This window comes from Falco cherrug, chromosome 10 (assembly GCF_023634085.1).
Source record: "Falco cherrug isolate bFalChe1 chromosome 10, bFalChe1.pri, whole genome shotgun sequence".
Classification (NCBI taxonomy): domain Eukaryota; kingdom Metazoa; phylum Chordata; class Aves; order Falconiformes; family Falconidae; genus Falco; species Falco cherrug.
In genome coordinates, this window is record NC_073706.1 from 33,652,620 (window position 1) to 33,671,795 (window position 19,176).

Consider the following 19,176-nt stretch of genomic DNA (forward strand, 5'->3'; position numbering starts at 1 on the left):
CATGGGCACGTGGACATGGCCTTGAACAAATTCTTGGCATATCTGTATACAGAACGTGTCTCGAGCATATTGCTAATTTTGAGATGCAACTGAAAGGCAACAGCTCAGCCACCACTACTGCATCATTGACCACTACTGGGTTATGAATGAGAGGGAGGAGACGCCTGTCCATGGTCCACTGTCCAAATCGAAAGACGTCCTACAACAGCCTACTTCTAATAAAATTCTTCTGCAATGGGCTTCACATACTACTTCATTCCTACAGAGAACTGGCAACACAAAATACAGTCAAAAACACAAAATGCAGTCAAAATTGTCTGATTTCTGATGCAAGGGATTACTTTAGTTCATAAAAATCACCACCTCTGGTAGCTGGGCAGAAGATTTGGGTGCACAATTTCTGCCATCTTCATCAGGACAAGAGTGAGATTTCAGCGTATCAGGTAGTTCCTCTGAACTCACTTCTTCAAGGTTCAACTTCTAAGCAGCAAACCCAAACCAACTCAACACTGTGACTGTAGAAAAGCCAAGCTCCTACCTGATTTGCATGTCCTGCCATCGTCTTCTAGCTGCACACCAGTGGGACAGGCACAGCTGTAGAAGGGGTCTCTTGGAGACAGCAGACACAGATGGGAGCAACCACCGTTGTTTTCTTCACATGGAGTGTGAACTTCAAGAAACCAAACAGATTTATTTTCATTTTTCTAGAACCCCTAAAGCCATGAGGAAGAAGTTCTAGATCCCAACTGACTGGCACAAGCTTTCATGCTATAAGACAGAGGAACCGCAGTACAAAGTATTTGATTTCCCCCTCCCCGGCGTCTTCCTTCTAGGGGCACCTGATCTGAGATGCATGCAAAAGCTGATTTTGAAAGAGATGACAGCTCAGCACATTCTCACTGTACAGTTCTTTCAATGTTTCTAAAGCCGAACACAGCTAAGAGCTTTGGACATCAGTTACTTTGTGGATGCCGGGTCTGCTGAGCATCATGAAAAAACAGGGCTGGGATGATGGTGGGGGTTGGGGGGACCAGTTCTATGAAATAAAGGAAAACCTAACAATTTGTACAGTTCCTACATTAGTGTCACATGTTGGAAATTATTTTTTCTACTGCAAAGCTTTCACAGCAAGACATATCCCTGAAGCATCAGGAAATCCAGAGGAGCAACATGTAAAGTCAGTGATTTTGAAAATCAGAAAATAAACAAAAAAAATGGGGGGATGGGACACACGGCACAGAACAGGGACAGACACACAACAACTGAATGCACCTATCTCATTTACATGGGGGAAAAAGTGGCAGCAGGAGATGAAACTCTAACCATAAATAATTATGGGGAATATTGCCAGCTGTTAGGAAAGATTTAAAAATATTGCAAGTTCTGCAAGATCTCTCTGAAATCCGTCACAGTTTGAATAAGCATCTAAACTGCTTTAATACAAAACCACAAAATTTCCCGCTAATTTGGCTTACACTGATGGTCACAAAGAGGAAAAAAAGGGAGAGGAAGGAATACAAGCCTGATCTTAATGAAGTCAACAGCATCTGAGCTATTTTAAGCATATGCTATTTCCCTATGTGCCGTATTTTCTTTGAGACTGACCCAGAAATACTATGACCCAAGGCTGGGACATTCCCTGAGCTAAAAGCAACAACAAGAATTCAGCACAGACAAACTCTTCTCTGGAGCTGTGAGATAAACCAGGGTGCTGTGCATACCCAACAACCTCAATGAAAAAAAACTTGCCCAGGTTTCATCATCAAGATGATCTCCGAACTCCTTTTGCTTTCAAGCGTGTTCACTGACATCCTATAAGCTTTACTGGAATTTGTTTAACAAACATTACCTTTAGGGAATCAGACTTTACAGTTGGCATAAATAAAGAAGCCGATCCAAATGGCATGAGTCTCTCTGCTAGGCCAGAGATGATTCTTCCCATAGCTGCTCAATTACATACATTTCCACACCATTGCTTTTAAGTCCTATTCTCACAATCCTAAAAAAACCCCTAGACCAACTGTCACAAGGAGTCACAAGCATATACAAAATATATACAGCCTCATTCAATTCTCAATTCTCTACGCCAGCCTTCCTTTGAAGCAGCATCATACTTAAAAAAAGAGGCATGTATATGATTCATATAAAAGCTCAGAACTAAATCCTTTCCACACTGAAACATTCATAAACTATTTGTTACATATTGGGGATAAACATGATCCAAGTCTGGACTGCAAAAATCACACTTCTAGGTACAACATATTTTGTGGTAATTCTACTTATTAAAAAAACCCAAACCCTAATGATAGGCATTTTTTTCAATTGTCTTTAAAATAATCATGTTAAGAAGATGCCAGGTGAGTCTTTATCATTCTCAGTTAGATATTCCAAAAGATGTCAGTGAAGTACTGCCCTGGATTTTGGATTTTGTTACCAACTGGGATGATGAGTGAGCTCATACCAATTTTCAAAGACAGTTACAACAGGATTTGGGTACTCAGACCCTCAGCAACCCATCCCCTGACAAGTGTTTAAGACCTTTACGACTTCACACTAACCATTTTTATGATTTAACATTTTTCCTGATAAGTAACAGTCACACAAAAAAGTTTCAGGGAAAAGTAAAACATACAGTATGGCTGCCGGTCTGGACTTAAGACCTGGATGTCCATCGGTGAATATAGGGCAGACAGTATTTCTCTCCTTTTCTCTCCTGTCCTTTTGTTACAGGCATGAATGGAGCGCGTTTGCCAGTCTGTCCAATACAAAGTGTCCCCGGACAACGTCAGTGCAAAGGGATGGGTAAGGCTACCTTCAACAACTTTTTGCCTAAACGAAAGAGGGAGAGCAAGGATTAAAACTGCATCGCTTCCACTTGTTAGCACACAGAGCAAAACCTGCCGTTGTAGAAACTCATATAAGGAATCGTCGTCTTTTAACCAATTCACTGGAGCAAGAGATTCACCTGGTGATAAAAGTGACAGACTGAAAAATGTACAACAAGACTTTGCCCGTTCACAGCAATAAGGAGACAAATTTTCTGGGGTTTATAGCGACACAGTATCCAATTTAGCTGCACGCTGATTTCTGAAAGGCCACACCAAAGTTCCTTAACAGGTCTGTGCAAATACCCAAAACTCAACTCCCTTTTGGAGGAAATACAGGTCTGAAGAGTGCTCCTCCAATAAAAACCTTACTGGTTTTATCCCCCTATGCAGTATATGTCATCTTTGCCCAGGACTTCAGCTGCACTCAGTCCTTTCTTGTAGCAGTAAAAAAAAAAAAAAAGAAACAACCTGAGTGTCTCTTTAAATCACCCCTCTTAACTTACCAGCAGAAACAAATATTTTTCAGATTACCTTTTTAAATGCAGAGCAAGAGTCAGTTATATTTTTTCTAAGACTGAATACTTATAATTAATAAAAATCAGAAACATTTCAGATGTTTACTATTGACCTCATTCAGCCACACCTCTTCTGGGGATGCATACATTTCCATATAGGTTACTAGCTGAACTCAAAGTCACAAAACACATGACATATCCAACACATTTTCTAAACTCGTATGATCCTCAATGTATACATATTGCAATAAATTTGTATAATTTAGATTCAGTAGTTTGCAGACACACACTCAGTCAAAACTTACTTGACAGTTCCTCAGTCAAAACAATATGAACACAGTTTTCACAAAATTCATGCATTTTGTGTATGCACAAACACAAAAGCTTACACACACCTTCCAGACCATTGTCCTGACACAGCAAACCAGTATTCAAAATTTTTCACCGTACAACTTTAAGAAAGCTGAAGGCTCAGCATCATCCTGAAGGAAAGTGAGGGATACATTTTTGTTATACCTATATTCAGATCTGCAGTTCAATTGTTTCCACTGAAGAGATTAAAGAAAAAAACCAACAACAACAGCTAACACTTGGCAGGGGAAGGATTCTATTTCATTTTGAGCAGCATAGGTAGCATTTGCATTTTCCAGGGTTGGGGGAATATAAAAAGCACCCCCAAAATTCTTTATATGTATTCAAACACGGACAAGTTTAAAACAGACTGACACATGCAAACAAGTACTTGCATATACATGTACAAAGCAGGTCACGTGGGGAAAAGAAAACAAAGTTATTATTCTTTCTGTTCTAGAGGTAAAACTGAATCTGCTCTAAAATTTCTGACCTTCAAATTATCACTACTTCTCTCACCACAAAACACGATAAACAGAAATACTGATTTCACTTCTCTTTCCACTCTTACTTTTTCTGTTGCTTCTTTAGTAGTAAAGCACTGGCTGTATCCTCGTATTGTAGCAGCTGTTTCCCACTAAGATCCAACAGGCAGATTGCTCCAGTAACATTAATCCACCATGCAGAATGCACATTTCCTTTTTTTTTTTTTTTTTTTTTTTTTTTTAAATTTTGAAGTAATTCCGGGATCGGAGGGGTAGAAACATTTGAAACACCTTAAGATTTCTTTACTGACAAGTCTGAGTGAAAGTCACTTTGCTCTACCTTTAAGGAACCCCCAAAGTTATTATCTAGTTTGAACCATTATTGAAGTCTACCTTGACACCAGCACCTAAGAGTCCTGGCTTCACAGATCTCTGCTTCAACATTGATCAGTGGAAGGGGAAAAAAAGAATAAAAAATTCATTTTAATGGAGTTTAAATTAAGATCAATATTCATGGTGTTTTATTAATATGTCTAACATTTTAAGAAGGAAGCTTTATCATACGGTAACAATATAAATTATACACAGCTAATTGACATCGAGCTATTATACCGGACGAAGCCTAAAAGTCCATGTGCTGTTTGACACAAGGAACTTCCAGACTGCACCCTGCATTGGAGTATCCTGACCTCGAGTGTCCCATTTACACCTTGAGTAAAATATGTAAGAAGTGTACACCAGTGAGCTGCCTTTTTTTTTTTTTTTTTTTTAATGCAAAACTATTTTTTTCCTAAAATACTGTTTCATTTATGGTTCAAGAGAAAACTGTTTGGGAGGTTGTGGACACGCATTAATTATCACAAAGTAATTTGGACAGATTGCTGGAATTAGCGTATTCAAAGGCTTGCTCCCTTTCAAGTGGCATTCCTCTGCCTTAAAAAGAGCAAAATAAATTTTACTTACCAATTACAGCTTTAAGTTTTTACACAGACATGCGTGTAAAGTTTATAAATTTGTATGTGCGTAACTGCAGAATCAGCCTGCAAACCTTACCCTCTGCCGCTTGCCCCTAAAGCGGAGAAATATATTCATGTCTTATTGTATGAAAATCTCTCTTAGACTCTGAATTTTGAGAGAGCACTTTCTTTCTGTCTACAAACCTGCACCCAGCCTTTGAGCTACCACTCCCTTCCGTAACGGCCTTTTCCCTTGTCTGTACTTCTGACTGCCAGTCAGCACTTGTCACTTACTACAATGCCACCATTATCTAGCTCTTGTATAGTGCTCTCAAAGGAACTTAAGAGTGTTTTCTAAAGGATGTCAATATTGTTATTCCTCTTTTATGAGTGTGAAAATTAGGCACAGAATGCGCCTTGGTAAAAAAAAAAAATATATTGAAAAAAATTGAAAAACACCATGGAAAATGCAGTGGTTTTGGGGGAGGGTATGTGTATGTGCGCGCATGTTACTCTATTCCACAGATAAGCGTAAAACTCAACTCCAACTTCTTACCAAAGCAAAATGATTTCATAACACAAGACTTTCAAAATGTTATGCAATAATGGAAATGAAAATGTCATTTTCAACTATCTGAAAACCAACACCAGACCAGAACACAGAATCTTAACAGTCCATAGTAAAATACCGATATAAATAGTCTTACTTTTAAAACCAGTTTTATAGGATCTGAGACTATTTTACTTTTTGCAAGGCTATTAACAATTGCATTTAAAAAAGAACAGTAAGTTTTGGCATTATTCTAGGTTACTGAGAAAAAATGCCTCAATTCAAAATGAATGCAGGAGGCAAGAAATAACACACACCATATCACTGACTAAAGGAAACTTACCTGAAGGAACCATCCAGATTTGCCCTATGAATGAAACTCAGTTTTGCATCAGCCCAGTAAAGTTTCTGCTCATCCAGATCTATCGTGAGTCCATTGGGCCAATAAATATCTGAATCGACAATTATTTTTCGCGTGCTGCTGTCCATTCCTGCCCGTTCTATTCTGGGAGTTTCACCCCAGTCAGTCCAATACATGTAGCTGAAAAAGGAAGCAGAGATGCACACAAATTAAATGACAATACATGCTGGTTAGCTTTAGGAACAGAAGGGACAGCAGCAATTCGCAAAGCCCATAAATGTATATACATAGAGTGGTGTATACACACAAATGTATATTCCCAAAACTTTACCATACTGATCAACATACTTATTAGCATAAATCAAACCACAGTTCCAAAGGGTGCAAAACAAGTCCTGCATGAGAGCATCTCCCACAAGCACCGCCTCTGTATAATGTATCACCATTCTCTTTCACCACCGGGCAGCACCTGATTGCCATATGCATTTACAACTGAGCATCACCCTCGTGTGAACAGTTATTTCAAGTTAATATCCTAAATCACATTCTGAAGCAACTCATGACCTACCCAAGCAGACCTTCCTCTTGCAGTCTGTAAACAGAAAAGAACAAATCAAGTGCCCTGAAGTTTGTTTCTTCAATAAAGCAAGCATGAGTCAGTGCAGACCTAGAGTGACATCGGATTAAATATTTGGATGCTTTTCCCCCCCTCCCATCCATGTCCCGGTTTCCTGGTCCCTCCACCTATGGGCAACTTAAACAGCCTGAACAGACACATTAACAGCACTTACCAGTTGGAAAGGACCAGATCAAAACGTGTCAAATCGCACAACATCTGCATAAAAAACTGAGACTGTACAGTCAGGAGAGAAATTGTCTGATCAGAAGAGGCCAGTCAGTTCCCAGCTGGTAAATGCTACCCAGCGTAATACATCCAGGTTGCAAATTTGGCATGCCAGGGGTGCAAACGCCCCTTGCACAGCTACCTCAGGCCAGTCAGAGAAACGATGTTGCCTTCCCAAGGCCAATACAGCCATTCCTGGCATGGGCAGTGTCAGGAAGCCTTGGACCTGAGTGAGCCCTCCAAACAAAATGAGGTGTCTGTGCACTGGACACTCACCGCTCCAGGTTCATCATGCTATATTAGATCAACAGCAGTGCTGGATGGGCACCAGCTGAGTAAATGCTGAGCTACCCCTAACTTAAGTCCTGCTACCACTGGAGCTCCAGCAAAGCATGGTAAAGAGGCATCTATTCAGTCTTGCAGAGCCCTTGCTTAGCCAGACTCTTCATAACCTGGATGATCTCAGACCCTCAGGTCCCCTGAACACGACAGCACTGGCTGTGCAACCACGCCAGGAACCACAAAGGAAGCAAACGTGCACCGTGAACACGCACGGAGGGAAAAAGCTTAACAGTTTATTTTACGAAGGAGAATGCTGTCTACTTTAGGAACAAAGCAGGGACTACGTTTGTAATTGCCATCATGTTCCTAAGCAGGATGTTCTCCCCTCTGCCACAGAAGATGCTCCCGTACAGTTACTGCCAGCACGTCCATCGCAACTCACTTAGGCTGAAAATGCTCTGACCTCCATGTGCATACCGCACCTGATTCAGCCGCACCTCCAGTTCCAGTGCAGTCACAGCATCTCTTTGGACCATTCTGATCACACTGTTCATATCCCACTGATACATATATATGTGTGTCTATCAATATAGACAAATAGACAGATGGAAATGAATCACTTTTATCACAATACACATACACTTCAGTGCAGGAGGGTAAAGCAAGGAGTTTTCTAGTTGAAATGGTAAAGATTCCATGCAGATGAGTCCTCAGGCTCCCGAGACAGCTCAACCTCAGAGAGGCCGCAGCAGACTCATGTCTCCAGATGCCTTCCCCAAAAGGTCTCAGCTCCAGCAGCCAGGACAGACTGACTGCTCCTGAATAAGCAGCAGCAGTAGCTGAGCTGCCCCAGTTCACAGGACAACCTATGAATGTAAATTGCTGCTAATTTTGGTTTTCCTTAACAAGTCAGGCTGTAATTTGTGGCAGCTCAAACTGTGTGGGGAAGCAGCTATTGACAAACAAGGGAAGCCAGAGAAAATCAGACATAAAAGAAACTGTCTACACAACCAGCTGGTGGATCAGACTGTGAAACTGATCAGGTCAAATACTCAGTTTTGGTCAGGTCAAATCACGTTTTCTGATCCGGCTTACCTGCACTAACCTGAAGCATTCAAACGATGCCTTGAGCCACCTCTACAGCAATGAAGATGGACAAAGGATGGACTGTTGAATTAAGAAAAACCTAAAAACCTGGCCATTAAAGGTGACTTTGGGCTGTATACATATATATATATATATGGCTGACAGTCCCACACTTAATCATATATATATATATATATATATATATATATATATATACACACTGAGCTATATAAATACAGGTTAAAAATGAGCTTAGACCAAAATCTGAAATCCCACAACAGTTATTCAAAAGCAAAAACAAAGGAGACAAAACTAACTACAACCAATTAAACCTTAAAAGCAGGTTAACATGAAAAGGATGAAAAAATATCCCCAAAATTACCCTTGAGCAAAATTCCTCTCCTCAAGCCTCCCATTAAAATTGCAGCCTGCCCTGAAGCTCAAAGCATTCAGATGAAGAAAAGGGGGGGGGGGGGGGGGGGGGAGAAGTCTGTAAGCCAAGGGGCCCTCACGGCTTTTCTATGCTGTTAAAGGAGCTTCAGCTCAAGAGCCTCTCCCCTCAAAAAAAACCTGTTGCCTAATTTCATCCGTGATGTGTGTTTCTCCTTGGCCACACAGAGACTGCTGAACAAAAGGAGTACTTTCAACTACACACATTAATTTGCCACAGGAAAATGATATCCTGACATTTTCACTCTTTAACAGGTACCAACCTCAGTCCCCATCAATGCCTGTATCATTCAAAGGTCTAAGGCTACACAGTATTAGCAACGTAACTGTACCGCAAAGGAAGGCTAGCAGGATGAAGGTGCATTTAGACAACATGTAGAATGATCTGAACGCAGACAGAGCTCTTTCAAAGCACTTCTCTCCCAGCTGGACTTTTAAATGCAACATATAAAAGACTATTATTACCCTGTCACCACCTCACCCTGATTGTAGGCATCTCTGCAATGCCGTATCATAAAGCTGATCTTCCTGGTGAACTTTTCAGAATATATCACAACTCTGCAGTAATCAAGCACCTACTGAAATAATGGTTTCGTTCCCTCCATGTGCCACAAAGCACCCCCATGGTCCATCACAGGAAAGCATGCCAGGCAACAGAAAGGCAAAAGCAATTCTTGTCTCCATTTAACCTCCTCCCCTTTTCCAACAGGTTTCTACCCTTTTGGCAGGCAGCAGGTGCTGAATTGCCATGAATTACACAAAATCTGCTCTGGTTTGGGGATCTCTTAACACATCAAGAGGCTGGGAGTTTGGATATCACTGTAGGAGATCAGCTGTTTCTGCAGCAGAACAGGGAGCCTCTGGTCTAGGTGAGCCTATTTAAAAAACATGCTGCTGCCAAATGGAGCAGTTCTGCCCCTACTCCTGCTGCTGATAGAGCACCCTACAAGAAAAAAAAAAACCAAAATAAAACCAAACAAACAAAAAGCCCCAAAAAAACCACCAACAAACCAACCAAAACTTTCAGTTATCTTAGCAAATGACCAGTCTGACCAATGGTCCCATAGCAGTGGTGCTTCAGCAGAAGGGACAATAAAGGCAGCAGCCACACAGCTGAAGTCACCTAGGAAACTTCCCCCGAGAAAATGGCATTGCTCTCCAACTGCCCCCTACATGAAGTCACTTAGAAATTAGGGCCTTGGACTCTACAATTAGCTAGGACACTTCTCCTCATCCCTCTTTCTCCAACTGTTAACATCTAGGCTGGTTTGATGTATTTTTCGTTCGACACGAGGCACAACACAGCATTGGCCATCAGACTCTAACAGGCCACAAAATGCCATCGTTTAAATGCAAGCCGGTCTGGGATTTTCAAGAACGCACAAAGTGTAAGCTTTCCTTTTTTTAACTTTTTTATTTTATTTATTTATTTATTTTATTTTGAGTGACAAAGCTAGTACAACCCAAATTAAATACAAACAGCGTCCTGGCTGAGACACCTACACTGAGATTCAGCTGAAACCAGGATTTTTTTGGCCGAGTTATAAATCCTAGAGGAAAAAAATAATAAAAATGCACAATTATTATGGAGTGACACAAGCTTAGCTAAAGCAGCACTGCAAACCGAACTGGCACAGTAACACCACAAGAGAAACCTTTCAGGGGAAGCAGCTTCCTTGATGTGATTAGTCATCAAGAGAAAGGCAAAGACTTCATACCTACCCTTGAAATAATGTTTACAAAAATGCCTTCTGTAAGAACTACAGCAAGCTGCTTGCATTAGCCAGGTTCATAAGAGAAAGCGCCATACAGGAAAAGCAGCGGAGAAATTATTTTAGTTATGTCCAGTAGTAGCCATTATGTCTTACACTTCACATATTTTCCAAATGCCCTCAGGACACAGGGTCAGTTCTTACACAAACAGCAGATATTTTTGGCTGGGGCTTTTTGGGCAGGGGGAGAAAATGGCAAAAAGCTCAAAGTAGTTTCTTAGAGAAAAAAAACAGTCTTCACACCTTAACAGTTTATATGTCAGGAAGTTATTTAAATCAACCTGATTTAAATTCACTTTAATTAATAGACTTTAAACCTGTCAAGATTACCTAGTTCAAGAATGTGGAGTGGTAACTGACACATTATTTCTGAATAAAAAAAAAAGAGAAAAAAAAAGCGGCCTTTTTTTAAAATAAAAACAAAACCACACATGCTCAGTAGTCCACATTTCTTACTGACCTCAACAAAAACCAAGCGCTGGCAAACAGTCTAGGCATCACCAATGTTTCTGGGACAGCTGACAGTTCGGGATTGATTTTTTTTTTTTTTTGCTTGTTTTTCAAATAGAATCTTTTTTGCTGGCATTCAGTACATTAGCAACCCCTATCATTTTCATGTCACTATTAAAAATGTGGCTAATTAAAAATGTGGCTGTTTAGCCCAGATAATGTTTCAGGGAAAATTCAGTAGACTATGCAAAGAATCTCAATCCAGTACTGCCTGTGCTATTACACCTGTGCTCTTTTGGAAGCCTGTTGAAAAGATACACAACGAACACTAATGAAGATCCTAATGCACCTATTTAGGTAGTTTCTTGTTCGGTTGATTTTGCGGGGGGTGGTGTTTTTAACTGTAATGGTTTTAAATAGCCCTGAGCCAGGGCATACAGTAACAACCGTAAGGAGCTAAAAATATCAAAACAAGTATCTGGTATCTTGGTACACATTAGATTGATCACATATTTAGGACCGAGATTTGGCATGCCAGGAATTTTGTATCCCACCTGTGTTGCAACAGGTCAATAAAAGTGTAAAACTACTAAAGCTATAAATGAAAATGAAAACGTCAATTCCTAATGAGCTAATAAACAAAACAAGCAACGACAAAAAAAATCCCTGCCAAGCAACTATCACAAATCGATACTCTTCAAAAACCTAATCAAGCAGCACTAGAGAAGAACTGAACAAAAAGCAGCCCTGGGAAAAACTCTTGGGTTACTTTATTCAGTTCTTCAGAGATGCTTAAGCATCTTCTTTCTTACTGGGTTTTAACCTTTAACTCCAGACTTTCAAAGCAGAAAAGAAGGGGGAGCAAGGGAGAGAAGTGATTAACATCTAATAATAATTTTGCAACAATTGCACTAATTCTGTCCCTAAACTGAACTGCACTTTACTACACCAAAGAAACCAGCAGGAAAAAAGCACAGCAAAAGCCAAAGCTTCATCAGGGAGAAGATGCAAACGTATACTACTTTGTCAACACACAACCACTAACAGTCCACACAGTCCATCATCCAGTAGCTAGAAGTACCGAGCTCAACAGTTTGTGAAATTCATTTACTACTGTTAGTAAGCACAGCAGCTGCTGGCTTCGCTACCAAGCTTTCCAGCCAGGAGGCAATTAAACAAACGCACTTCAACTGCAGTCAGAAACTCACTGTGCTTATCGCATGTACTTAATTACCACATTGAATCAGGCCTTAAAAATGATGCTTCAGCATTATCAGAAGAACGAGACTGAAAGCCACCTTGCAAAAATAAACACATTTTCAAGTTGGTAAACTGCACCACAACAGTCTTTTTTTTTTTTCTCTTCTTTTCTCCCACCCCTTGCTTAACTCATTTTAAAATTCCAGGTGCAGGAGCAAAAACAGGATGAAGGCCATATTTCCCCTCAGTTTTAAAGCCGCAGGTCATTTCTTATTTCCTGGCGCTTCATCTCTCTTGTCATCATTTTTGCAAAGATTAGAAATCACGTCCGTGCCCTCAAAGAGCAGCCGCTCAGCCATCTGAGCTGGAAGGTATCACGGACGGAATAAAATGTGGACAACACTGCCCAAATGCTTTTTCCACCTCCCAAAATGCGGTACGGTTGCCAACCCTTACATAACGTGCTTACACAAAAGGGGCCAGTTGTACAGATGATGTAAATCAGCACAAGCTTCTCCAATTTCAACAATGTTCTTGAACTTTTACAAGCCCAGGGCACAAAACAGGAGTTTACAGGAAATTGCTATGAAGTTTAGATTCCTGCACATTTAAGACTTATTTCCCCCATCCCACCTCTAAAGTTACAAAAACACAACTGCAAAATTAAATAGCACCAATTGTTTACAGAAGGGAAAAGAACGGCTATCTTGCATATCATTAAGCTGCAAATTACCTACTCAGATTACCTCTTTTGTTAATTTTTCAAGCACTGAAACCACAAGACCTGGATGTTCTTGACAAAAAACTTTACATCAAACCCAAAGATATGCCACAGCAGGTAACCATCACAACTAATCACACCTAGTTCAAAGACATGTATTTAAAGCAAAGCCAACAAAACCACCCAGAACTACCCTTCTCCACTACCGTTTTCCTACAATATCTTTTATTCTGACAGGTTTATTGTTTTAAACTGTATACATTACATATAGGTCTGGTATACTATTTAGGAACTGAAAGCAAAGAGGAAAAACGTAACTGCCTGTCAACTGATGGATGCTCAAATATTATTGCAGTGAAATGGTTGCAACGACAGAGCACCTTGCTCACCCATACGGGAAGAAGACAACCGAGTGATTTCTCCAAGGTAAACAAGCAGACATTCAATGCAGCTTCACTAGCCTGTGGTAAAGCCAGGTTACGTGATACCGTGAAGCTGAAGAATCCTCCGAGAGAGGGATTCAAGAAGATATCCAAACACACGAAGTTACAGAAGGAGGACAGCAGTAAGGAGATACCCGCAACACTACTCAAGGGGTTAGGAAGAGAATTTTCAACTTGGAATGCAATATTACCGCAAATACCTCCGATCTGTTGAGAAAAAGAAACTGCGCTGGTAGGATGGGGCGGGAGGAAGAGTTGCACATGCTCTTTCCCTCTAAAAGAATTTCCAGCATATTTGTACGCAAAATCTCTACAGAAACAACCATAAGACGACAAAATGAGCCCTCGCAACTGCTCCTCATGGTAACTAGATAAGGTACAAAAGACAACACAACATTAACTTTTTCTTCTCAGACACTTCTGAGAAGAGATGAAGAAATACTATATATATCAAGAAATTATTTTGTGTTGAAAGCCCCCCACAAGCAACTCAGGATAATATACCACCTCTCTAGGGTGGTCAGGGAAGTCGCAGAAAATGAGGTAGGGAAAGTACCTCATGAGGTCTTTTTCTCTATTTCAGCGTGCCGATGCAGTTTGAGAAAACAGTACACTCAAACGCCAGCCACTGCTTTGTCAAGGCATGCAATCTCAGCGTTTCATTTTCTCGCTTATCACCTTAAACACAATTTAACAAACAAATCCTTTCAAGCACACATTCCACAGGCTATGTGTGAAAAATCCTGACTTCAGCTTATAGTTATGTACAGTTCACTTTGGGTTTTTATGAAAAAATTAGAAATGTGTTTTGAGTTAAACCAAAGTCACCCATTCATGACAAACAGACTGGTGCCAGTCCAACCAGACCAACACGCCGCATATGCCATGATATCCACACTGCCTCTGTGCAGCGGTAAACTGCACCCATCAAGTGCTCTAATGAAAGAGAATCTCAACTTCCACCACCAGTTTGGCCGAGCCAAAGCTACAAGACCAAAGCCACATTCCTGGCTTCACCTGAGAAACAAATGCAACCCACGCTGGCACTGAGACAGCCAAAGCCATCCTGCTGTTCCCTTAAGACACGGTGCAGAAATTAAAAACATAAGAATTACCATGATTCCCAAACTACTTTGGAGGACTAAACGTGTAGAGGGCAAAAAAGCCTGTCTCTGGGACTCAGGGTATGAGGAATCACAGAACTTGCAACACAAAAAGAGCTAACAGGGCAGTGGGTTCAACTGGGTTATTAAGGAAGTCTACACATTTCCACCTCTTCCCCATGTGATTTCAGCTGGGAGGGAGTAAATCACTTTTTTCTGCCATCTCTGAACAGGCAGCTCTGCACTCAAACGAAGCAAACGGTCTTTAAATAATTTGTGCCCTGTGGTCATGTCTATGAGCTGGAAAAGGGAGAAACAAGCAAAAGAGACCAATGAAACATTTACGGAAAGGCTGTCACCATCAAGGGCACCCATCTCAAAACTAAAGTAAGTAATGCTGCCCACAAGAACTTCAAGTTTCTCATGCATGAGACTATTTGCAGCTATTTGGCCAGATATCAACAGCTTTCCAGCTCCCAGAAACCACAGCCATACCAAGATACTGGATATGACTTACAAGACATTTTTATGTTTGAGTACTTTTCTTACATTCTAAGAAAAGAACTGTGCTACTCATATATTCATTCTCATTCCAGTGTTTCAAACAATTAACCAAAAGCTTCAAAATAATTATAGACTTGAAATTAATTACTAAATAGAGACACAGAGGATATAAAGTAATTGTTACCTTTCAAGACAGCAATAATCATGTTTCACACAGAACCAGGGCATCTTCTGCATTTTAACTAAGTAGCCACAAGTGACTAAGAGTTGCTAAAAAGCATAATCTTTACCCATACTGTGTGTGGTGTTTTTCTTCTCTGGTATTTGCAACAGTTAAGTTTTTATTTAATATTCCCCTTCCTCCCAACTATTCCAGAGGAGATAAGATCAGATGATACACTCTTAAAAACATTTCACCATTCATAGTCCTTTATATCAGACTATTTAAAGCCTCACTCTACTGCAGTGCATACCGACCAGGCTGCAGCATACAGTCCCCGTGATCTCCACACGGAAAGCCAACGCGCTTAACCTTAAATGTTACACATTCAGTAACCTTATGTACACAACATGCTGTTGGGTGGGACCGAGGTCCTGGTGAATCGGCAGTGAACACGACAGCAGCTTTATTTAAGTGCTGCTATAAACACAGCTGTGAGATGCTATAGGTCTGGTTCAGGGGTTTGCTGTGACACTGAGGACGCACTGGATTAACAACTAGGCACGTCTGAAGCTTTGAATGTTAGACTCTGAACTGAGAGCTTTCTAGTCTTGATAGCTGTCCCTTCTAAATGCATTTTTTAATATCTCACTTGCCACATTTAGTCATCCCATCTTTTCCTTCCTTCAGTGCCAAATACACCTTAGGTCAATGACAGTCTTTGCTTGCAGATTTTGGCTAACTTGCCATAAGCAACCAGAAGCAACAGTTAGGCAGGGCTATGGCACGCATTTTCTGCAGAACCCAGTTAGATTTGTTTTAACCTCTAAAGGCCATTCTGCAGAATGCTAAAACTGCTGATTAATAGCTTTACCCTTTGTACTTAATTTTTTTAATTGATGTTTTCCAATTTGCATCTTATATCCTTCCCCCAAAGCCCCGCTGTTCCAAAAGGGGAAGACTGCTCCACAAAAGTCAGGTCCTGCACTAAGTCTTCTGGCACTGCCACTGCCCAACAGACACACACCACCTCACAAAAGACATTTTAAGAACTAAAATGAGGGAAGAAATGCAGAAAGAGGTTTGCAGCTTCCCTTCAGCCAGTCAAACCCATCCAAAGGTCTTCACTTTTCTCCTCCATGAACATCCTTCCTCCAGATCCCACCTGAGTCAGCACGCCAGCTCAGGTGTGGCCAGTTCAACCACCCCAGTGACTACACCAAGTGAAGACTGCTGCTATATACATACAAAACACCTCACAAGACACCATGGTTTTCTTGGAGGCAATATTTTATTTTCCTTTAAAATAACCGTTTCACAGATGTCTGATGCAGCTCTTCATGCTTCAGCAAACAGGGTGGGCAGAAACTTCTCAAGCGGTACTGTCTGCTGAATAAGCCAAGGTGCAGAACACACAGCACAGACTGGAACAGTAACCTTGCTCCAGAAGATATCACAGCAGCTATCACACAACTAGGAACAAATTCAAGATTTATATTAACCGCAGTAGATGTTTCTAATACAATGTAGGCTTTAAGAATGTGAACTTCATTAAGCACTTAGTGCTGAAAATCAGATATAAGGATTATGGATATGCTACAGCTTCTCAGAAGCGGAGCCCTGTGTTACAAGTTGGAAGGTAGCAAGCCTTGAGAACTAAGAGAGCCTAGATTTAATGACCCTTGCCAACACACATTCTAGGCTGTTCAGATCTAAAACTCTGCCTACAGGACTGAGAATTTATTCATTTGTTTTGGCTATGCACTCACACATTCTTTTGAAAATTTATTTTCAGGAAACTGCAGTTTGCTTGCCTCAACAAATGATAAGGACTCGTTTCTGAAATGCATTCCTGCTTCTTCACACAATGTTCATGATATTTAGGTTCTTTTCAGTGCATAGCACAGAATTTAAACTATGCCTTTAGTTGGGCATGAGTAAAATCTTTCATACGCTAACTTAAGTTTTGTTAGAAGCTGCTGTCCTGAAAATACAGAAACACTTATGCAAAAGCTGCAAACTCAGGCTCACTAAAACACCAACACTACTGAATCTCGCATCAGCGGTCCACCTAGCAAGAACATGCACAAATGCTAATGTTCTCCAAAACAGTGCCAAGAATTTCAGTCTAATGTCTTTCATGAAATAAACTCAGCTTCACATAACCTACACCAGGTCTGGGATCCGGATGTTTGAAGCAAAATGACAGTGAAATTGCTGAAAAATGTTTTGTACTCTCCTCTGTCTGCTTAGTTTATCTGCAATTTCAGGGAAGCAGAATAGTTGGTTTACCACTTAATCTGCTTCCTTTGTTGCCTAGAATATATAGCGGATCCAGCAAGAAAGCTTTAAGGTATATGGGAAAGAATGCCATGGTACATATTAAGCAGCTGCCTGTTAATTATGATGCTGCCTTAGAGCATCAGAAAATCTGTGCAATTAATGACTTTCACTAGCCCTGGGAAGAGTAGAGACCCACAGATGATCTCCAACAGTCTCTCACATCTTGCCTTAAAAGAAAGAAATTTTAGAAATGCTCTGAACAAATGTTGGGGAGATGACAAGGGCATCTCTCTTTCAAGTTATAACCTTCAGATAAGCATTGCCTTTAAAGAAGGTAGGTTGAGTGTGGAAATGATGAAGTTCTCTAAAAATGCCATTATGACAAAAACATCCCGTTTACTATTCTGCACGCTCGCCAAAACGTGTCCCCCCAAAAAAAACCCTCATACTTTTGAATGTCAGCTGGAAATCACAGAAAAACGGGCTTCGAAAGGATTCTCTAGAAGTCAACTAGCCCATCTCCCGCACCCTAAGGCTTGGTCATAACGCCTGTGACGTTCCTGAGAGATGATCGCTGTAGATTCAATATGTCCTCCTCTATTATCTTCAACTAGTCTATGCCTTGAAGAATCACATTCAAAATGGAATAAAACAACAGACTGGGCATAACATCGCACTGTGAACACCGCAACATGGAATCCTCCATCCATCTCTGCAGAACAGCCTTACTAAAGCCAAGAGAAAGCGTCACAAATCTGCACAAGGACACGTTATTTTGTCAACAGAAGGAAACTGGGACTTGTTTGACATAGAGCATTCCTGACAAACCCACGTTTGAGTACTACTAGTATTAGACAGGCATTTACAAACTGTTTAGTTGTCCCATTTTTCTTCTGGAGACTGAAGTTGACTGGCCTATACCTAATGAAGTTTTCTGCCTTATTTTCTAAGCTTCTCCCCACTTCTCTAGAAGAAACTGCTGAAAGGGCAAAGTCACATCTATGGAACGTGACTTCTGACTGAAAGCAAATGTCTAGTAACTTAAAAGACTGCATCGACCAGTTCTAAGAACCCTAGTCTAAATTTAATCACATTTCATGATCCATAAAAAAAACACCCCCACAAACTTACTCAAGTACTCTAATTAACCTGATTTTTAGCACAAATTCTCACTGTCAGTTGTAGCAACTGCATTAGCCAACAGCTCACAAAAACTTATTAACAAAAAAGACAAATGAAAAGGTACTAGAAAGTTCCTTTTTCCCCCCCCTGTCATCCACCTTCCTTCCCCAGAAAACACCAGTAAACAAGGAACGACAGATTCTAGGGGTGCTCAAACCCAGAGCCTGCTGTGCCTAAAGCAAGTATCATGATCACTACTTCATAGATGCACCCACGAAACATTGCAGAACTACCACATGAAATGAAGAGGTTGTAAAGGCAAAAATTGATTTTGAATGTTTTATCCCACAAATATACATAATGTATGATTTTCTGGTTTATTAAGTTTACTACATTAGCCAGTTATTTGGGCAAACCTGCCTTTAATTCAATAGGACCCTTCTGCAATACTGGACTTTGTCACTTTTACGCAGAAGACCAGCTCTGTGGGGGCTGATTTTAATATGCCATAGTGGGAATGAATTGGTTAATTATAAAGGACACGTGTTATCTTCATAATGCACTTTCACAGACCATTTATTTCTGTTGCTTTGTTGCATTGGATTAATACACAAATCAAACAGGCTAAGCATTAGAAATGTCTGCCACAAGTTAAAACCGATTGCAGTGTTTCACATAAAGCTGCTGCTCCCACTGGAAGCAAACTCAAC

At 40.6% G+C, this 19,176-nt stretch overlaps 1 protein-coding gene across 1 annotated transcript in view; it reads right to left on the bottom strand.

The window, feature by feature from the left end:
• Positions 1 to 19,176, bottom strand: part of LRP5 (LDL receptor related protein 5) — a 160,978-nt gene that overhangs the window by 104,472 nt on the left and 37,330 nt on the right. Inside the window, exons 3-5 of the mRNA XM_055722285.1 lie at positions 6,029 to 6,226; positions 2,633 to 2,829; positions 539 to 670 (exon numbers count right to left, since the gene is read on the bottom strand). Of these exons, the coding sequence (XP_055578260.1) occupies positions 539 to 670; positions 2,633 to 2,829; positions 6,029 to 6,226 (527 nt within the window). The remainder of the gene's footprint in view (positions 1 to 538; positions 671 to 2,632; positions 2,830 to 6,028; positions 6,227 to 19,176) is intronic.